The sequence below is a fragment of the Lactuca serriola genome, chromosome 8 (assembly GCF_051521515.1).
Source record: "Lactuca serriola cultivar US96UC23 chromosome 8, Lser_US96UC23_V15, whole genome shotgun sequence".
Taxonomy (NCBI): Eukaryota; Viridiplantae; Streptophyta; class Magnoliopsida; order Asterales; family Asteraceae; genus Lactuca; species Lactuca serriola.
In genome coordinates this window covers 135,037,475-135,056,211 of record NC_136415.1, presented here as the reverse complement: position 1 = coordinate 135,056,211, position 18,737 = coordinate 135,037,475, and the positions used below count along the sequence as shown (strand labels likewise).

Below are 18,737 nucleotides of genomic sequence, written 5' to 3'. Positions count from 1 at the left end.
CACTGAAACTCGTTCAAAATGGCCCTCTAGCCCCACACTCTATCACATATGATCTCAGTCTAACCCTTTACAATAGAATAACTGGTAAACCATAAGCACTAACCGCCACGATTCATGGTACTCAAACCATGTGGCCACCTATCGACCTACTATGAATCTTGGTACGCGAACCATGTTACCTTTTCTCAATTCGCTACGAATCATGGTATTCAAACCATGTTCTCTCGTCTCAATCCGCTACTTAGAACTTCTGGAATTCTCCCTGTTTCAAGTATGGGTCCTCTGCTTTCAGTAGTACGGGCCCATACTACCTATCACATCTACCCATACTTTCCACACAGATCGTCCCGAATTTCCTAAGTAGTTGTTCAACCTTCTCGATCACCAATCTCGCTAAACCTGGTCGCTCCCCATGGAATACTCTCTTCTATCAGCGCACTCAGCTAACTATGGTCACTCCCTAGGCTCTTCCTAGGTTCTCTCACTCTCTGCCACCATCTGCTAAAGAACTCCTTATGATGCCAGCTGTCTACTTCCTGAATATCGTCATATTCACTTAGTAGCTGACTCTCATCATCTGGAGTCCCACAAAGCACGAAGCAAACAACATTCGGGCATTAAATAATCTCTACTAACACATAAAACCACTAGAGGTTATTACTCCACTTACTCTACTCACTCTCAAAAGGTATCAACGAACCCAAGCAACTCTACTCCATGCGGGTATCTAACTACTCTCTCAGTAGGCCACTCCAATGCTCATCTAGGTATCTCTCCTAGATTACTTCTCTACTCAAGCACCCTCTCTAAGGTGATATCTGCTAAATACTCATACCCAGCTCATACTCAAAAGCAACTCACAGATAGCACAATTCCAAGGCTAATGCATCACAAATCAGGCCAGTCTAGTCCTAAATTATGAAATACCTAGCCTGTTTTTAGCATGCATAATATCCCATAAAATATCTCATAACACAAAATTAAGGGTATTTTGGGAAATCACCGTTCGGGCTCTGGCTGATTGTAGACACTACTCCAACTCGTTTTCTCTTGAACTCTCTCTCATTTCTAGAAAAAATTATCTGTTTTGAAAATCTTTCTCAAATCCTCAGTTTGAGTTCAAACACACCCGGAGGTGCATCCGAATCCCTCAAACCAAGGCTCTGATACCAACTTGTAACATCATAAATTTTCAAACAAAATTTTCATTTTAAAATCACATAATTCTCGTAACACATTACACAAAAATCTCATTGATTTAATTTACAAAAAGCAACTCCATAATTTATCGATTAATAATCTAGGATCCTCAAAACACCACTCTTTCTTTGGTGTGTACAATCAAGCCGGTGCCTTCCCGCGATCCTGAGAAAACTAGAAACACATATCACATAACACGGTAAGCACGAAACTTAGTGAGTTCCCCAAAATACCACAAACATCACATTAGTCACTCTAGGCTACAACTCAATAAGACCCTTCGGTCAATGTGTCTCAGTGGGACCCTCCGGTCCCACAACTCGGATGGACCCTCTGGTCCCTCAACTCAACATCTCAATATAATACATAATAAGCATATCACAAAACAAATAGCAGGATATCTCGATATATATAAGACCCTCTGGTCACACGTAAGTTAATACTCAAGGTAAAGTATAGTGAGAAGACTCACCTCGCAAGCAGGTGAGCAAATAACGCCACACTGGGATCTCGAACTAGCCTCTGCCTAACCCAAAGGATGAATATATCTACTTAATACTCTTTTCACAAAACAAATAGCAGGATATCTCGATATACATAAGACCCTCTGGTCACACGTAAGTTACTACTCAAGGTAAAGTATAGTGAGAAGACTCACCTCGCAAGCAGGTGAGCAAATAACCCCACGTTGGGATCTCGAACTAGCCTCTGCCTAACACAAAGGATGAATATCTCTACTTAATACTCTTTTCACGACTCAGATAACCGAAGGCTATTCTTTCTCTCTCTAACTCTTTGAAGTGGGTAAAAGACCATTTTACCCCTCCATGGTCTCTATTACTCATGTTGACCAAAACCACAAAGTCAACAGAAGTCAAACTCGAGTCAACAGTCCATGTTTGACCCGACTCGTCGAATGCACTCTTGCGACTCGTCGAGTCCCCTCGTTTCCTGAGAAGTCTCAAGAAGGTCCAGCCCAACTCGTCGAGTTGACCCCCAACTCGCCGAGTTATCGCACAATCAAAACCATCGGGACAAACCCTAACCGACTCGTCGAGTCAGGCCATGGACTCGGCGGGTCCCTTCGACCTGATTCCTCATTCAGACGATTTCAACCAGATCTATCACTCCAAACACTAGATCTGTTATATTAAGGCTCAATAAGCACGTAAAGCTTCGATCTTTACGTTTATGCATGATGTTATTGCTCCAAATGCTAATACAAGCCCTTCATGAAAGATTAAGCCCAAAAACCCTCATATGGATGAATAAAGCTGGGACACCTAGACTCTAAGGACCTCACAAGGTCCAGATCTGAGGTCTAGACTCTTTGATAACTCATGCTACTCAAAAACCTAAACAAAAGATGGCAAAAAGCCATAAAACTCCATAAACGTGAGATCTATCCAAAATAAGGAGAAAGGTGAAGACTTCATACCTTCCTCAGGAGCTTCTGTACAGGAAATCACTAGATCTAACAGCCTCACCTCCAGCTCCTTGCTTGATAACCTCATCCTCTTCCTCAAATGATGCACAAGAACCACAATATGAGCTTCTCTCTCACTCTTTAGCTCAAGTAGCAGTTAGGGTTTGCTTTCAGGGGTGTAGAGTAACTGATGAGACGAAATGGAGGCTATAAGTGTCCTTAAATAGGTCCCAAACCCGGGAAATTAGGGTTTCTCTGCCCAACACCTACTCGGCGAGTCCCTCATCTGACTCGTGGAGTCCACTTATTAAATCCACGCGAGCAACTCAACTCGACTCGACGAGTTGGACCCTAAACTTGTCGATTCTCTCCTTCAACCTCAAGATTAACATACACAATAATATCCCTGAAAAATTCGGATGTTACAGACCCGCCCCCACAAAATTAAGGTTGTATATGTGTGTGTGTGTATGTGAGAGAGAGAGATATGTACAATATATATTTTTCTTAAATAAAAGGAATCAGGGTTGCGGTATGACATATTCCATTCAAAATTTGAATTATTATTGTGTATGTCGATTAGACTATATTTTAGATTATTTTAATGATGTAAGAAGACATCATGTGCAACTTAAATAAACAATTTAGTTAAAAATGCGTATATGGTTACATTTTGTCATTGTTTGAAGAATTTTGTCACTCGTTCATATTTTGTATATTATTTCACCTACCCTAAAAGAAAATCCTGACTACGCCACTGTTTATTTAGCATGTTTATAAACATAAACAATGTATTTGTTAAACGAACGAACATAAATAAGAAAACTCATTCATAATCCTTTGTTTGTTCAGCAAACTTAACCGAACGAACATTAACAACCTTCGTTCGTGTTCGTTCGATTCATTTTACAGCCCTATTGTTATTCTTACCATATTTTTATCAGGCATATAAGGGTCACCTGCACGCCACCTTATTTTTAGGGTTAATGACCAAAAAACCACATTTTCGTTGAAGTTTGAGTGTTTAAGCCGGGTAAAGAATCTGTCGCATTTGGTGACAAATTCACCAAAAATCTGAATATGTAACCTTTGTTATGAATTTGTAATTGTAGTATACGGTTTATGAACTCAACTACATTGTGTTATGAATATTATTTATACCTAAATAATATATAACTGAAATATCGAATTTTGTTTACGTCACTAACCCTAATTAGGGTTTCTATTCAATAATTGGTAAAACGAGAGATATTTTGAATTATAACTTGCCAATAGTACATTAGTAACATTAGGGAATATCACATTTTTCCTAAAGTTCTAATACGAGTCGAGTATACTCACACTTGATCACTCCCCTTACTTGTTCCTTAGCATCCTAAGGATTCTTACTTGGACTGCTCACTGACCCAGTGCTTCCAGTAGTACGGACCCAATACTACCTTCCACACCGCATCTGTAATCACCCCAAGTTCTCCTCCTAGGATTCCAGATCGCAAGTACTCTATATCTCGCCAAACACATATTACTCTCACAAGCTCATTTCTGCTACATACTCGCACTCAAAGCAAATCACAGGTAGCAGTAACTCCTAGGCTAAGGCATTACAAACCAGGCGACTCTAGTCCTAAAATGTGAAGTACTTAGCCTACTCTCTAGCATTCATAACATATCTCATAATATCTCATAAATATCTCATAACACTGAAAGTAAACGTATTTTGGGAAAATCACCGTTCGGGCGCTGGCTGATTGTATACACTGCTCTTCCTCGTTTTTCTCTTAGAAACTCTTACTCATTTTAGAAAAATCATTTCTCTTGAAAAAGTTTCTCAAATCCTCAGTTTGAGTCCAGACATACTCGAAGGTGCATTCGAATCCCTCAAACCAAGGCTCTGATACCAACTTGTAACGACGTAATTTTTCAAACCAAATTTTCATTTTTAAATCACATAAAAGATAAAACTCATATATTGTATTTCATAAAAATCATTAGTATCTCAATGTCAAAATAAATCCACAATAAAAGTCAAATCCCAGAATCCTCAACATAATCTCGAACGGGTGTGTACAATCACGTCGGTGCCTTCCCGCGATCCTCAGAAGTACCTGAAACACATAACACATAACACTATAAACATAAAGTTTAGTGAGTTCCCCAAAATACCACGCACAAATAATTAGCCACTCGAGGCTATAGCTCTGGAAGACCCTCCAGTCAATGTGTCTCAATGGGATCCTCTAGTCCCACAGCTCGTTGGACCCTCTCGTCCGGTCTAAGTAAGGACCCTCCGACCTCATAGTTCGTTGGACCCTCCGGTCCGGTCTAAGTATCACATAATATAGCAGATAGTTCATATCACACATAACATGTATAACTCAAGTAAACACATAAGACCCTCTGGTCACACATAATTACCACACTAGGTAAAGTATAGTGAGAAGACTCACCTCGTAAGCTAGCTAGTAAAATCTCGTGCTCGGAATCCTCGATCTAGCCTCCGCCTATCACAAGGATAATATCTCTAATTAATACTATCCTCACACTCGACTACACCATTCATTGATCTCTCTTACACTCTTAGCCCTAGAAATAGGTAAAAGACAATTTCACCCTTCCCTGACCTCCATTACTCATTTTGACCAAACCTTAAAGTCAACAGAAGTCAAACTCTAGTTCACAATCCGAAATTTACCAGACGCGCCGAGTGCACTTGTGCGACTCGTCGAGTCCCATCGAGTCTCGACCATCACATGATGGTCCAACTCGTCGAGTTAACCCTTAACTCGCCGAGCTCTCCCATGATCCAGCTAATCGGGACAACCCTAATCTACTCGTCGATTCGGCTCATCAACTCGGCGAGTCCATTCAGACTTAACTTACATTCAAACGATTTTAAGGCAGGATACTTTCCCAAACTCCATATCCACACTCTCAGGGCTCAGTTATCATGTAAAGTCATAGACTTTACGTCCATGCATGGAATTTTGGGCATGAAATGCCAAGAACATGATCTAAATGGGTTTTTTCACTCATAAATTTCCCCCAAGGCTGAATAAAGCAGGAACCTTTAGATGCTAGGGACCTCCTAAGGTCCAGATCTGGAGTTCAAGCCTCCTCATGAACCCTAAATCCTCAAAGTCCCAGAATATAAAGAAAAGAAGCCCTAATCTTCAAAACGAGAGATCTACTCAAACAAGAGAGAAAGGTTCGAACTTGATACCTCTAACAGAAGCACTTGGATGAATATTGATAGATCTAACAACCTTCTTTTGCTCCTTACTTGAAAACCTTCTCCTTTCTTTGCAAAGATACACCAAAATGCTTAAGGTTAGCTCTCTCTCTCTCTCTCTCTCTCTCTCTCTCTCTCTCTCTCTTTCTCTCTATAATCTCAAAGATCGTTTAGGGTCTCTCTCTAGGAAAAGTGGCCGCAAAGAGAGGCTATAAGTGCCTTTAAATAGGTCATATGCCCGAGAAATTAGGGTTTCCTTCAGCAGCGCTGACTCGACGAGTCGCCTCACAGACTCGTCGAGTCCATTCATTAATCCACGTCACCAGACGCGACTCTACTCGACGAGTTGAGGCACCAACTCGTCGAGTCACTCCGCAAATCTCAAATTAAATAATAAAATAATATACCTGAGAATCTGGATGTTACATTTAGGATGTTACAATAATTTTAACGGGTATCTAAAGCATTATTAATACTTAAAAATACAATTTTATTTAGACAGAAACAATGCCTAAACGAGTAATCATTATAAAGATAATTATCGACAAAGTAATCACGTAGCAATAAGTCATGTGCGGCTTGGTGACCTCGATTGATAACCGCTCTTCAGGGGCGGATTCAACATTTGATTTTTTTTTTTTTTTTTTTTTTTTTTTTGGGGGGGGGGGGGATATAATATGTATAAAAATCAGTGAACGAGGGGCATAGCCAAAATTTTATATTTTTGGGCCTAATATGTATAAAATTAAAGTAGATGAGCTATTTATAAAAAAAAAATAAAGGGGGGGGGGGTGGTATAGTCCCCCTTGCCCCTATAAAGCTTCGCTCTTGCCCCTCTTGAATGCGAAACATATGAACTTTCTTCGTCGTGTATGTATTGCACAAGGTTGAAGAACGTCAAGATGAATTCTCTATTGTCATCCGAATCGAAATTCTTAAAGAAATCTATAAATATGTTTTTTTAAAGAGAGTGTAGAAAAGAATGATTTAAATGTAATTGTTGTGTTTATATAGGTGATGTTTATATATTTAAAAAAAAAGTTAAAAGTTCAAGTTTTTGACCGTTGAACGTCTGCAAAGGGAAGGAAGGCTACTATTGGTCATGCTTGTTCATCAACTGCATCACGATGGACCACGAAAACGCTGGCCACAAATGGCTGGGTAGTGTGCACGAGCGTTTTTCGTGGCCACGTAAACCACGAACTGATTCAAGGGTGTTTGAGATAACTTTTAAAATGACTTTTTGGATTTTTGATTTTTTCAAAAAGTTAAAAGTTTGAAAAGTTGTTTGACAATTATAAAGTCCTTTTAGAATAACTTTTTGACAAGAAGAAAAAATTATGGTTTTAAAAATCACAATTTATCATTTTTGGTGATTTTTGACTTTTTTACTTTTTTTCCTTCAAAAACTAATCCAAACATATTTTAAAACCTACTTTTACAACAAGCTATAAGTCAAAAATGTCAATTTTTGAAAATGTATTTTTAAGTAAAAAGCATCCCAAACACCCCCTTCCTCTCTAGGTATTCTACAAAACTTTTATTATGAACCCTATTTGAAAATTGGTGTACTAAAGAATGGTTATTTTTAGGAAACCGGAACACCCAATTTTGGTATTCGCATATGATCCAAGATATGGATGAACCGAAGAAAACGAATACTTAGAATTTATCGCTGTTTTTCAAATTACTTAATCTGGTGGACGTGAGGTCGTCACGTCCAACGACACACACTAACGGTTAACAGTACCATCAATGGCTATATATGTCGCAACCGTAACGTCGACGATAACGCCTCTACTTTCCCTTCCATTCCATTCACACTCCGGCACTAATACTAATACTTGCTATCTATCTTAATCTTAATCCTATCTTTTCTCTGTGCCTATTGCCTAAGGAGTTATGGCGGAAAAGCTTATGCATGCGGTTCAGTGCGATTCTTATGGAGGAGGTGCTGCTGGTCTTAAGGTATAAAATAATTCCTGGATACTTGTTGTTTCAAACATCCTTTTTGTTCGATTATTTAATTCGTATGGATTTCTGTTAGTATATTGTGGTTGATGTCAAACCCTAGGTAGAAACAGGAAGTTAGTTTGTGCTTCAGATGGTTATGGATGTACCGAATTATAAATTAACAAATGGTTATGGATACACCGAAGTATTAATTAACAAGTAATGTATACTCGATTAAACTGAACTGATTTTCGTTTCAGTTTAATTGATCAACCAATTCATATGAACATCGTAAGCAATTTATTGTTATACACTTATACTCGTTATATTGTAAAAGCCTTGGATTATGGAGTAAAGGGGAGGGGAAGATAAATGTGTTTCAGGTGATTGAAAATCTGGTGAAACTTTGAACTACGGCTGTAAGAGGCTTTAACTGTTTTGTATATACCACATATATTTACTTAAATAGAAGTGATCTGTGTTGATTGATTATGATTTATGAAACCATAAATATCAAGGGAAAGTTACATTTGCTTCAGATGATTGCAAAATGTGAACCTTCTGAAAGTATGTTGATGCAGTCTTCCTTTTGTTTTTGTAGCATGTTGAAGTTCCTATTCCTAAGCCAAGTAAAGGTGAACTTCTGTTAAAACTGGAGGCAACTAGCCTAAATCCAGTCGATTGGAAGATACAAAAAGGCATGTTACGCCCCCTTTTACCACTCAAATTCCCTTGGATACCAGGTATGTATGTAGTAAAATCAATCATGTAATAATATATGATTCCAAAATCTGAAAACGTGTATGTCTTTGTTACAACAGCTACTGATGTAGCAGGAGAAGTATTAGATGTTGGACCTGGAGTAAAAAACTTCAAAATTGGTGATAAAGTTGTCTCCATGCTCAACACTTTTGTAAGTTTCTCTCAGTTGTTGCTCATCGGTGTTCATCTTTGTGAAATTGGTATTTATTGATCATTGAAACCTAACAGAAAGGTGGAGGACTGTCGGAGTATGCAGTGAGCAGCGAAGATCTGACAGTTTCTAGACCGCCGGAGGTATCGGCGGCAGAAGGTGCCGGGCTACCTGTCGCCGGACTAACCGCCCTCCAAGCCCTCACCTATCACGGCGGTATCACCCTCGACAAAACCAGCCCCAGCCCCAGCCCCGCCACCAACATCCTCATCACCGCCGCGTCAGGCGGCGTAGGCCAATACGCCGTCCAGCTCGCAAAGCTAGGAAACGTCCACGTCACCGCCACATGTGGGGCCCGCAACATCGACCTCGTGAAATCCCTAGGTGCTGATGAGGTTCTCGACTACAAAACCCCAGAAGGTGCGATACTGAAAAGCCCTTCGGATAAGAAATATGACGTGGTGATCCACTGTGCGACACCTATTCCATGGTCTACTTTTGAGCCCAATCTTGGCCCAAAAGGGAAGGTGATAGACATAACACCTGGCATGAGTGCAATTTGGACTTCTTTTGTGAAGAAAGTGACGTGTTCGAAAAAACAATTGGTGCCAATTCTTTTGTATCCGAAGGCAAATAACTTGGAGTACTTGGTTGGGTTGGTGAAGGAAGGGAAGGTTAAAACTGTCATTGACTCAAAACACCCTTTGAAAAAGGCTGAAGAGGCTTGGGCTAAAAGCATCGATGGACATGCTACTGGTAAAATTATCGTTGAGCCATAAGAGATATCATATATTCATATCATATGAGTTGTAAATTGTATAATATGGTTGTAACTTTTGATTTGATTATCGTGTTCATAACTAGATGTTACTCTTTGTTGTTATGTATGACTATTTTTTCTACATTTGGAAAATCTACAAAAAAATATATAACAATTAAATATGAATTTTATCATCAGATTATAATGGACAAGTTAACATATACATGAAGGCCGGTGAAACTATTTTTTTTATACATAATTTATCATTAAAATCCTTCTAATTGTTTGAAAACTGTTATTATGATCGGATGTTGTATGCAAATGTTTATTTGACATCTTTGTCGTTAAGTTGGATCTAATAGGTAAATATGGACTTATATTCGATGAAAAAGGCCATGTATCTCATTATAACCCAACATTGTAGGTAAATAATGAATCATGGATTAACTTATTTGTTGGTAACTGATTTTACATTTGGTTTATGTTTGTAAGCAAGTGGTTTTACGTGTGAGATACCACTCATTTGTAGGTTCTAGATCAACTCATTTATAAATAAATAAATAAAGCAAATTTTCTTTGACTTCTTAAAAAAAAAATTGTTATAGTTGGAAATATGATCCGAGAGAACAAACAATAACTGAATGCAAAATGACTTGCCATATAGTTAGAACACAACCTAAAACTTCTTCAAGGGTTTATCTTCAGTCCAAAATGTTATGATTCTAGAGGGTAAGCTATAATCGCATGAAGACATGGGCGGTCCTAGGTCGGTGTCCGGTGTGGCACCGGCAACACCTAGCTTCCGCGTACGAAGTAGATTTTTTTTTTTTTTTTTTACCTATTGTGCCACTACGTAAAAAAAATCGTGCACCTACTAAAAAAATTGTGCAAGTACATAAAAAAATATTGTCACTCTTTCGGGAATTACCGAACGAAAATAATAATAATAATAACGAGCCAAATGTTTTATTCAATTGTAGTTAGTCCAATTGTCTAAAGCCTTAAAACCCAAATGAAACTTAATTTGATAAATTAGCAATTGGGCTAATTGCTTGTAAAAAAGATAGCCCAATAATCCTAATTGTGAAATTGTAATTAATCCATCGGTTGAAAGGAAAAAAAAAAACACGATCGAAGACTTCAGAGGCGACGCACGAAGTAGTAGGCACGACCACGACTATAGACTTTTGGCCCCAAAATTCAATCGATCAATCGACCTTGAGGGCTGAGGCTTGATCGATTTCAATGGTTTCATGGATCAAAATTCACAATACTTGATGTCTTGATCGATTTCACAATGAAGCAAGTAAGTTTTACCAATTACCAATTCATTAAGATATTTGAAATTGATATGTGTTTTTGAAGTTAGTGATTGACTTGGGTGAAATTGATTTGTTTTGTTGAAGTTATATTGTTTGCTTAGGTTATATTGCTATGTTTTTTATTGAATTGATTGTTTGATTATGTGAAATTGATATGTTTTATTGAATTTATTGTTTGATTAGGTGAAAGCAACTTGTTTTATTGAATTGATTGTTTGATTAGGTGAAATTGATATGTTTTATTTAATTTATTGTTTGATTAGGTGAAACCAACTTGTTTTATTGAAGTCATTGTTTGATTAGGTGTAATTGTTATGTTTTTATTGAATTTATTGTTTGATTAGGTGAAAGCAAGTTGTTTTATTGAAGTCATTGTTATGTTTTTATAGGTTAAACTAAGTGGTTTTTTTTACCAAAAGAAAAAGACCTAATCCTAATGAAAGTGGTGAAGAATGTTCCCAAATACCAATCACCAATCAATCAATGCCTTCCGTTTCTAATCCTAATGCAACTCCACAAACACCAATCACCAATCAATCAATCCCTTCGGTTTCTAATGCAACTCCACAAACACAATGCTCTAACCAACCTAATGATAATGTTGACTTGAAGGATCTTCCAAAGGACCCGGCAGATAGGCCATTGATTACAAGTTACAAACCAAATATAAGAGATGATGTAAGAAGAGCATATTTGCTTCAAGGACCGTGTCAAGTAAGGGCACATAAGTTTCCTAAAAAAAATAGGTGATAGATTTAGAAGATTCGTTCTTTCATGGCTTGATGACTTTGATTGGTTGGAATATAGTGTGAAAAAGGATAGTGCATATTGTTTATATTGTTATTTGTGTGGGGACCTCATGGGACAAAAAGGAGGGAGAGATGCATTTGTTTCTCAAGGTTTTGATACTTGGAATAAAAAAGATGCATTTCGGACTCATGTGGGTGGTATTGATAGTTTTCACAACAAAGCAAAAGAAAAGTGTGAGTTTTTAATGAGGGAAAAACAAGCTATCAATGTAGTCTTTAGGAGGCAAACCGAAGCAGAGGATCATAAATATAAAGCTCGATTACGTGTTTCTATTATTGTTGTTAGACTTTTATTGAAAATCGGATTACCGTTTCGTGGTCATGACGAGTCGGTTAACTCGGAAAATAGAGGGCTATACATTGAAGTGTTAAAAGCCATTTGAGAGACTAGTGAAGATATTTTCAACAATACTTTAGAAAATGCTCCAGAAAACAATCAACTAATTTCCCCTAAAATTCAAAAAGAACTTGTGCAATGTTTTGCACAAGAAGTACTTTTGAGTTTTCATGAAGAGATTGGTCAAGATGTTTTTGCTTTACTAGTTGATGAATCTAGTGATGTTTCAAAAAAGGAACAAATGGCTATTGTTTTGCGTTATGTCGATACTCTTGGCTTTGTGAAAGAAAGATTCATAGGTCTAGTGCACGTGAAGGATACGTCTTCTTTGACACTCAAAAACGCCATAAATGAAGTACTTACAAGTAATAAGTTGAGTTTTAGTCAGGTAATTTATTCTTTAGTTTTTTTGTTATTTCAATTTAATTAATATATATATATATATATATATATATATATATATATATTGTTTTAAATTTTAATAGATAAGAGGACAAGGTTATGATGGGGCTAGCAATATGCGAGGGGAATTCAATGGTTTGAAAGCTTTGATATTACAAGAGAATGACACGGCTTTTTATGTACATTGCTTTGCACACCAACTTCAATTAGTAGTTGTGGCTGTAGCAAAGAAGCATGATGGTGTTAGTGACTTTTTTGAGCAAATTTCGTTGGTGGTTAATGTAGTTTGTGCATCGTGTAAAAGAAAAGACTTACTACGAGAGCAAGCAAGAGAAAGGGTGCAAAAAGGCTTGTGTAGTGGTGAACTTGAAACCGGAAGAGGGTTAAATCAAAAGACTACACTTGTTCGAGCGGGAGAAACAAGATGGGGTTCACATTTCAACACACTCACAAGTTTGATGAAGTTATTTGCGGATGTTCTTGTAGTTTTAGATTTTGTGAAAGATGAGGGAGGGTCATTGGCAAACCGTCAACAAGCATCTGGAATCTTAGCATATTTTAAATCATATGAGTTTGTGTTTTACTTACATATGATGTATGGCATTTTACACCTCACGGGTACATTGTCAAAGCAACTTCAAAGAAAAGATCTAGACATTTTAGAAGCGGCTTCGATGGTTAGAGGGACAATGGAGGCATTGCAATCTTGTAGAAACATAGGGTTTGATAGCATTTTGCCAAAAGTATCCTCTTTTTGTGAAACACACGAAATTGATACTTTGGATATGGAAGAGTTGTATATTGGTGCGAGAAACCGTAGGACTACAAAGACTAATAGGTTTCATTTTGAGGTTGAAATCTTCAACACGGTGGTAGATATGCAACTTACAGAATATCGGGATCAAATTAGTGAAACAAGCACCCAATTACTAGAATACATGGGTGCTTTGAGCCCTTGTGATTCATTTGCACAATTTGACAAATCAAAGTTATTGAAGTTGGGTAAGTTATACAAGTATGACTTTGATGATTCATATATGATAGACCTTGAAGGACAACTTGAGATATTTTATCACTCTTGCATCAAAGATGAGCGCTTCGCTAGTTTGAAAGGAATTTCCGACCTTTCTCGTTTGATGGTTAATACGGGGAAGCATCGATCTTATCCTTTGGTTTATAAGCTATTGAAGTTGGCTTTGATATTACCTGTAGCGACCGCAAGTGTAGAAAGATGTTTTTCAAAGATGAAGCTCTTGAAGACCGACTTGCGTAACAAAATTGGCGATGAATTTTTGAACGACGCATTGCTGTGTAATGTCGAGACCGAAGCACTTGCTAAAGTTGAGAATGAAAAAGTAATGGAGCGGTTTCAAAAGATGTCTGCACGAAGAGGACAAATTTAAATTATAGTATATCGTTGTTATATTATGTTTAACCAAAAAAAAATTATATTAGATGAATAGATGTTTTATATTATGTTTGACCGGAATTTTTTTATTTTTTTTTTAATGTTTTATATTATGTGTGACGGGAAAAAAAAATTGTGCAACCCCTATTACTAATTCCTGCGTCCACCCTTGCATGAAGATTCGAGTTTTCCTTCATATTTAAGTTGGAGAACGTAAAAGAAGACATATTGTTGAAACCTTGTTCATATTTTAGTTAAACGGTTTACATACATAATATAAGTATACAATTACATGTTAGATCAATCACAACCACATAGATATCAACTTAGCATTTACTTACAATACACAATCATAATGGTTGTTTTTTAAACAATTGAAGAGAGTTAAACGATAAATTATGTATAAAAAATAGTTTATTGATTATATATATATATATATATATATATATATATATATATATATATATATATATTGAATCTTTAACTCTCTCACTAATGATGTTTTTTGTGTGTGTGTGTGTTTACAGGTACCGAATTAGCCATCAACAACCGATAAAATAGATTCAGGTAAGTAAAAAATGTTATCTTGATGACATTCTAACCGTCTCTTTAATGGTGCGTGTGTGTGTTTTTTTTTGTGTCTGTTTATAGGTACCAAAACAGCCAACAATCGAAACTACCAAATAACAAAACACTACACTACCAATAAATCACCCCCGAACCACCACCGATCACCACCATTGCAACCGTTACCGACGTTGAATTTTCACCACGACCTACACCAATATATAAAGAACATAATATATTAGTCTCTTTAATAGGGACGTAGCCAATATAAGGCAAGAGTGGGCCTTGGCCCACCCACGAAAAAGTAAGGTTATATATATATATATATATATATATATATATATATATATATATATATATATATATATATATATATATATATATATATATATGTTCAAGTGTTTATACTAAATATTGTGTGTATGTAGAATTGATTCTGGACCAATCATTTTAGTTATTTTAAGAAAATAATTAATGCATATTAAATGTTGAAAATTTAATTAATACTCATTATATCTTTAACATCTAATATGCATTAATTATTTTATTAAAATAACTAAAATGATTGATCCAGAATCAATCTCTACATGCACAATATATATATATATATATATATATATATATATATATATATATATATATATATATATATATATATAGATATATAGATATATATATATATACATATATAATATGTGCAATATATATTTTTGTTCAATAAAAGGAATTATGGTTGTGATATGTCATATTCTAATCAAAACTTGAAATTAGTAGAAGATAATACATTGTTTTCTATATCAATTAGACTTTATTTTATATTATTTTAATGATGTAAGGCAATATTGTGTGTAACTTAAAATAAGCAATATAGTTAAGAATGTATATTTAGTTACAATTTGTTATCGTTTGAAGAATTTTGCCACTCATTCATTTTTTGTATATTATTTGGTCTACCCTAAAAAGTATCTTGACTACGCCACATAAAATATTCGCAGTTAATATATATTTTTATCATAAATAATTACATGGTCCAAAAGACCAGTCCAAAAAATAGTATATAAAAACCAAAAAAAATCTATATCTCTTCTCCATTCTAATAAAAGAATAGTTTTATTCTCCTTTTGACATGTGTCACCATATTAGGCATCATAATTAATGCATATTTTAGTTTTCTTTTGCCATTTGTCACCCTATTATGTATCATAATTAATGCATGCCACTTGTCACCCTATTAAATTGTTCATTTCAAATTTTAAATTTTAAATTTCTCACTCTAATTACATTAAATTAATAACATTAGAATAAAAACTAAAATAAAGTTAATACAAATTATAAATTGATATAATTTTACATATTTATTTAAACCAATGATTATAACTTTATATAACTAAAAATAATTACTTAAATAATAATTTATTTAAAATAAATGATAAATAATTTTGAGTTTTTACTATTAAAGTTTAATTAATTTTGTAACCGTGGCTCCCACAGGTTATAAACTCGTTCTTAATAAATACTTCCCTAAACCGCCACATGTCATCCTTTTAATCCACCGTCTTGCCACATGTCATTACCATAACAAAGTTTTTCCTTCTTTTCCCGCAACTTGATATCATCAACTCCTACTAATCAGCAAATCAGTTTTATTACTCCAATAATATCTGCATTCATAACATTTTAATTACATTTTAATTTTGTATATAAAATAAGTAAAGAGATATGATATCCCTTAAAATCAGCTATTAATATTCCAATTACCTTATCTTATACCAAATAAATCTTCAACATAATAGGAATGTAATCATGATGAAAGTTAAATTACGTAGATTCTGGAAATTTTAATTTCGATTTGGTATATATATATATATATATATATATATATATATATATATATATATATATATATATATATATATGTTTACCTTTTCATTAGACGTATAAATATGATCGCCTAATTTTTTTTCTTCATTTCCATCTTCGAAGCTTTTAATCGATACTTCTCCTGCATCTTTGCAAACTACCATATGTATTCACACATTTGAATACATTGGGTTATTGTAAAACACATAACTGTTCATTCATTTCTGTTTATGTGATCTACATTCAGTAATTTATTTTATTCCTTCATTCTTCTCCTTAAATTACGATTCTGATTTACCATCCTCTCAACATGTATGTAGTAAAGAAAATGTAAACTCACACAGTTAAAACACACACATACACAGACTTACACAATTTATACGCATTTATAATACAATTCTTTATCAACAAGTGAACCAACATTGTATTGTACAATCTTATGTTTTGTTGTGTTTCTGTGTTGTAGAAACAACTTTTTAAGGTAAAGTTGAAAAACAATGGTCGAGTTTTAATTTTAAGTACAATGATTGTTTTTTTCTATAATTTTATGGTTTTTTGACATTATGGTTTGTTTGGTTAAACATTTGATGAATTCTTTTTAAGTGTTATGATATAATGATAAGTAAAGAATTATCATCATTTCGATTTACATCTTCATTGTATGTTTTGTGTGTGTATGTATTATGGTATGAATGTTTTACGAATTATAGCAATGCACTTTATAAGTTCATTATTACAATTGATATGACATTATATGATTTTATTTTTTTGTTTTTCATTATTTAAGCAAAGAAGCATAAAATTGTCGTTAAACATAAAGTGCAAGTATAACATTGTACCTTCAAAGTACATTGCTATAATACGTTCAATATTATTGTTCGAATGTGTGTTTTCCTGTGTTTTATGTTGTTGTATTTTGAGTTACTATTTATTTTAATTATGTTTATTTAAAAAAATATTATTAGGCAATCTACTTTCAAATTAGATGGTATAATCAAGTTGAAGTTCATTGCTATTTCAACAAATCATAAAAGAAAACAAATATATAATACGTTGCTATTAAAGGACCAAATTAAAGATTCCACTTTCTTTGATATTTTATACATTATTGTGTTTTTCCTGAATTATTCAAAATTTACCTTTTTGTTTTTGTTTGGCAGACGATTATATTTTGAATTATCAAATATATAAACTAAATTTCTTTTAAACTCTTGTTATAGAAAACAACACTTTATATTAATAAGATGTTTTAATAAGAATATATAGTAATTTTATGTTTCAACAACATACATTATAAATTTGAATTGGACACTTATTTATTATTAACTATTTTTTGTTGGATTACATATGATTGGTTATTTCCATTTTACCATTGATGTAAAAGTAGATATGCATGCACCCTTATTTAATTCAACCATTTTATTTTACCATTTTACCATATTGAGTTTATGCCACCGTTTTTATTTTGTAAATTGACCATTTTACCCTTAATGTAAAATTACATATTTGTATAGCTTATTTTTATTGTTTGCATTTTTATTATTTTGAATTCATATTTACAAACTGATTATTGTAAAAATTTTAATTGACTTATACTCTTAAAATAAATTTATAATAACATTTTAATTAAAAGTACATAGAACATGTTCTTTAGTTATTTTTTATGCTAGATTTTCCAAGTAGTTTTACCATTTTACCCTTCATATAAAAGTACAAAGACACCTATTCTGTAACTTATTTTAATATCACATTTTTCATCATTGTAATTAGACAATTTTACCCTTGTTTTAAGATATAATAATCATGATAATTTATATTGTTTTGTCTAAAAGTTTAAGATTTTACCTAATGTTAGTTAGCTCCAATACGGTCGTCACTCATAACTACCAGTCCCTTGTGTTCATCATTTTTTCATGCTTGTGTTCGATTGATAAAGGGATAGCTATAAACAAAACATACATCATGTTTGGATCTATAACTATCTAAGTCTAAGTGTATATTGGTAAATTAAATAAGTTTACAATTCCGTCACCAAATATGTAAAACTCTTTCCATTTCATATTAACCACCTTTGTTAATTAATTAACTAAATAAATAAATAATAATAATGCATTAAAACTTATTAAAAAAAGTATTGCATAAAAAATTAGATTATATTTAGACATTCATGATTTGGGTTCAAAAACAATACTAAATATCATCTTATATAACTTTGGACACCTCTTAATAAACTTATCAAAAGGAGGACAAATTTGGAATTTTACATGTTCCCACTCACTGTCATTGATTATAGCAATCTACTTTAAAATTACATTGTTATTTTACAATACAAGTTATTTAAAACAATTTATATGTGAACAAGACATATGTTAATGTACATTGCTATGAGCTAACCATTGTGTGTGTATAATCAATAATAATGTTATCTTTTTGGTCCAAATTTAAGACTCTATAGTCTTGACATATCTCGCTAAATAGAACTTGTGATGTGACCATGAACGCTTACCTGCCCATAGATTAAAAAAATTAACAAGAGTATAACATATGTATC

The 18,737-nt window shown here is 34.1% G+C and overlaps 2 protein-coding genes across 2 annotated transcripts; both read left to right on the top strand.

The window, feature by feature from the left end:
* The first annotated feature begins 7,448 nt into the window (after window positions 1-7,448).
* On the top strand, window positions 7,449-9,625 carry LOC145068303 (chloroplast envelope quinone oxidoreductase homolog). Its single transcript, XM_079015251.1, has 4 exons — window positions 7,449-7,823; window positions 8,410-8,551; window positions 8,630-8,721; window positions 8,799-9,625. The coding sequence occupies exons 1-4, from the start codon at window positions 7,758-7,760 to the stop codon at window positions 9,498-9,500; spliced, it is 1,002 nt and encodes a 333-aa protein (XP_078871377.1). The 5' UTR covers window positions 7,449-7,757; the 3' UTR covers window positions 9,501-9,625.
* A 1,661-nt stretch (window positions 9,626-11,286) lies between these two features.
* On the top strand, window positions 11,287-13,754 carry LOC145067431 (uncharacterized). Its single transcript, XM_079014573.1, has 4 exons — window positions 11,287-11,510; window positions 11,611-11,930; window positions 12,030-12,337; window positions 12,435-13,754. Exons 1-4 carry the CDS (start codon window positions 11,287-11,289, stop codon window positions 13,752-13,754), a joined length of 2,172 nt encoding a protein of 723 aa, XP_078870699.1.
* The last annotated feature ends 4,983 nt before the right edge of the window (window positions 13,755-18,737 follow it).

Coding starts and splice junctions, on each gene's coding strand:
- LOC145068303 (XM_079015251.1), top strand. CDS start 7,758: ATGGCGGAAAAGCTTATGCATGCGGTTCAGTGCGATTCTTATGGAGGA. Junction 8,552..8,629: donor CAAATTCCCTTGGATACCAG/GTATGTATGTAG, acceptor TTGTTACAACAG/CTACTGATGTAGCAGGAGAA. Junction 8,722..8,798: donor TCTCCATGCTCAACACTTTT/GTAAGTTTCTCT, acceptor GAAACCTAACAG/AAAGGTGGAGGACTGTCGGA.
- LOC145067431 (XM_079014573.1), top strand. CDS start 11,287: ATGCCTTCCGTTTCTAATCCTAATGCAACTCCACAAACACCAATCACC. Junction 11,511..11,610: donor GCATATTTGCTTCAAGGACC/GTGTCAAGTAAG, acceptor GTTGGAATATAG/TGTGAAAAAGGATAGTGCAT. Junction 11,931..12,029: donor AATCGGATTACCGTTTCGTG/GTCATGACGAGT, acceptor ACAATACTTTAG/AAAATGCTCCAGAAAACAAT.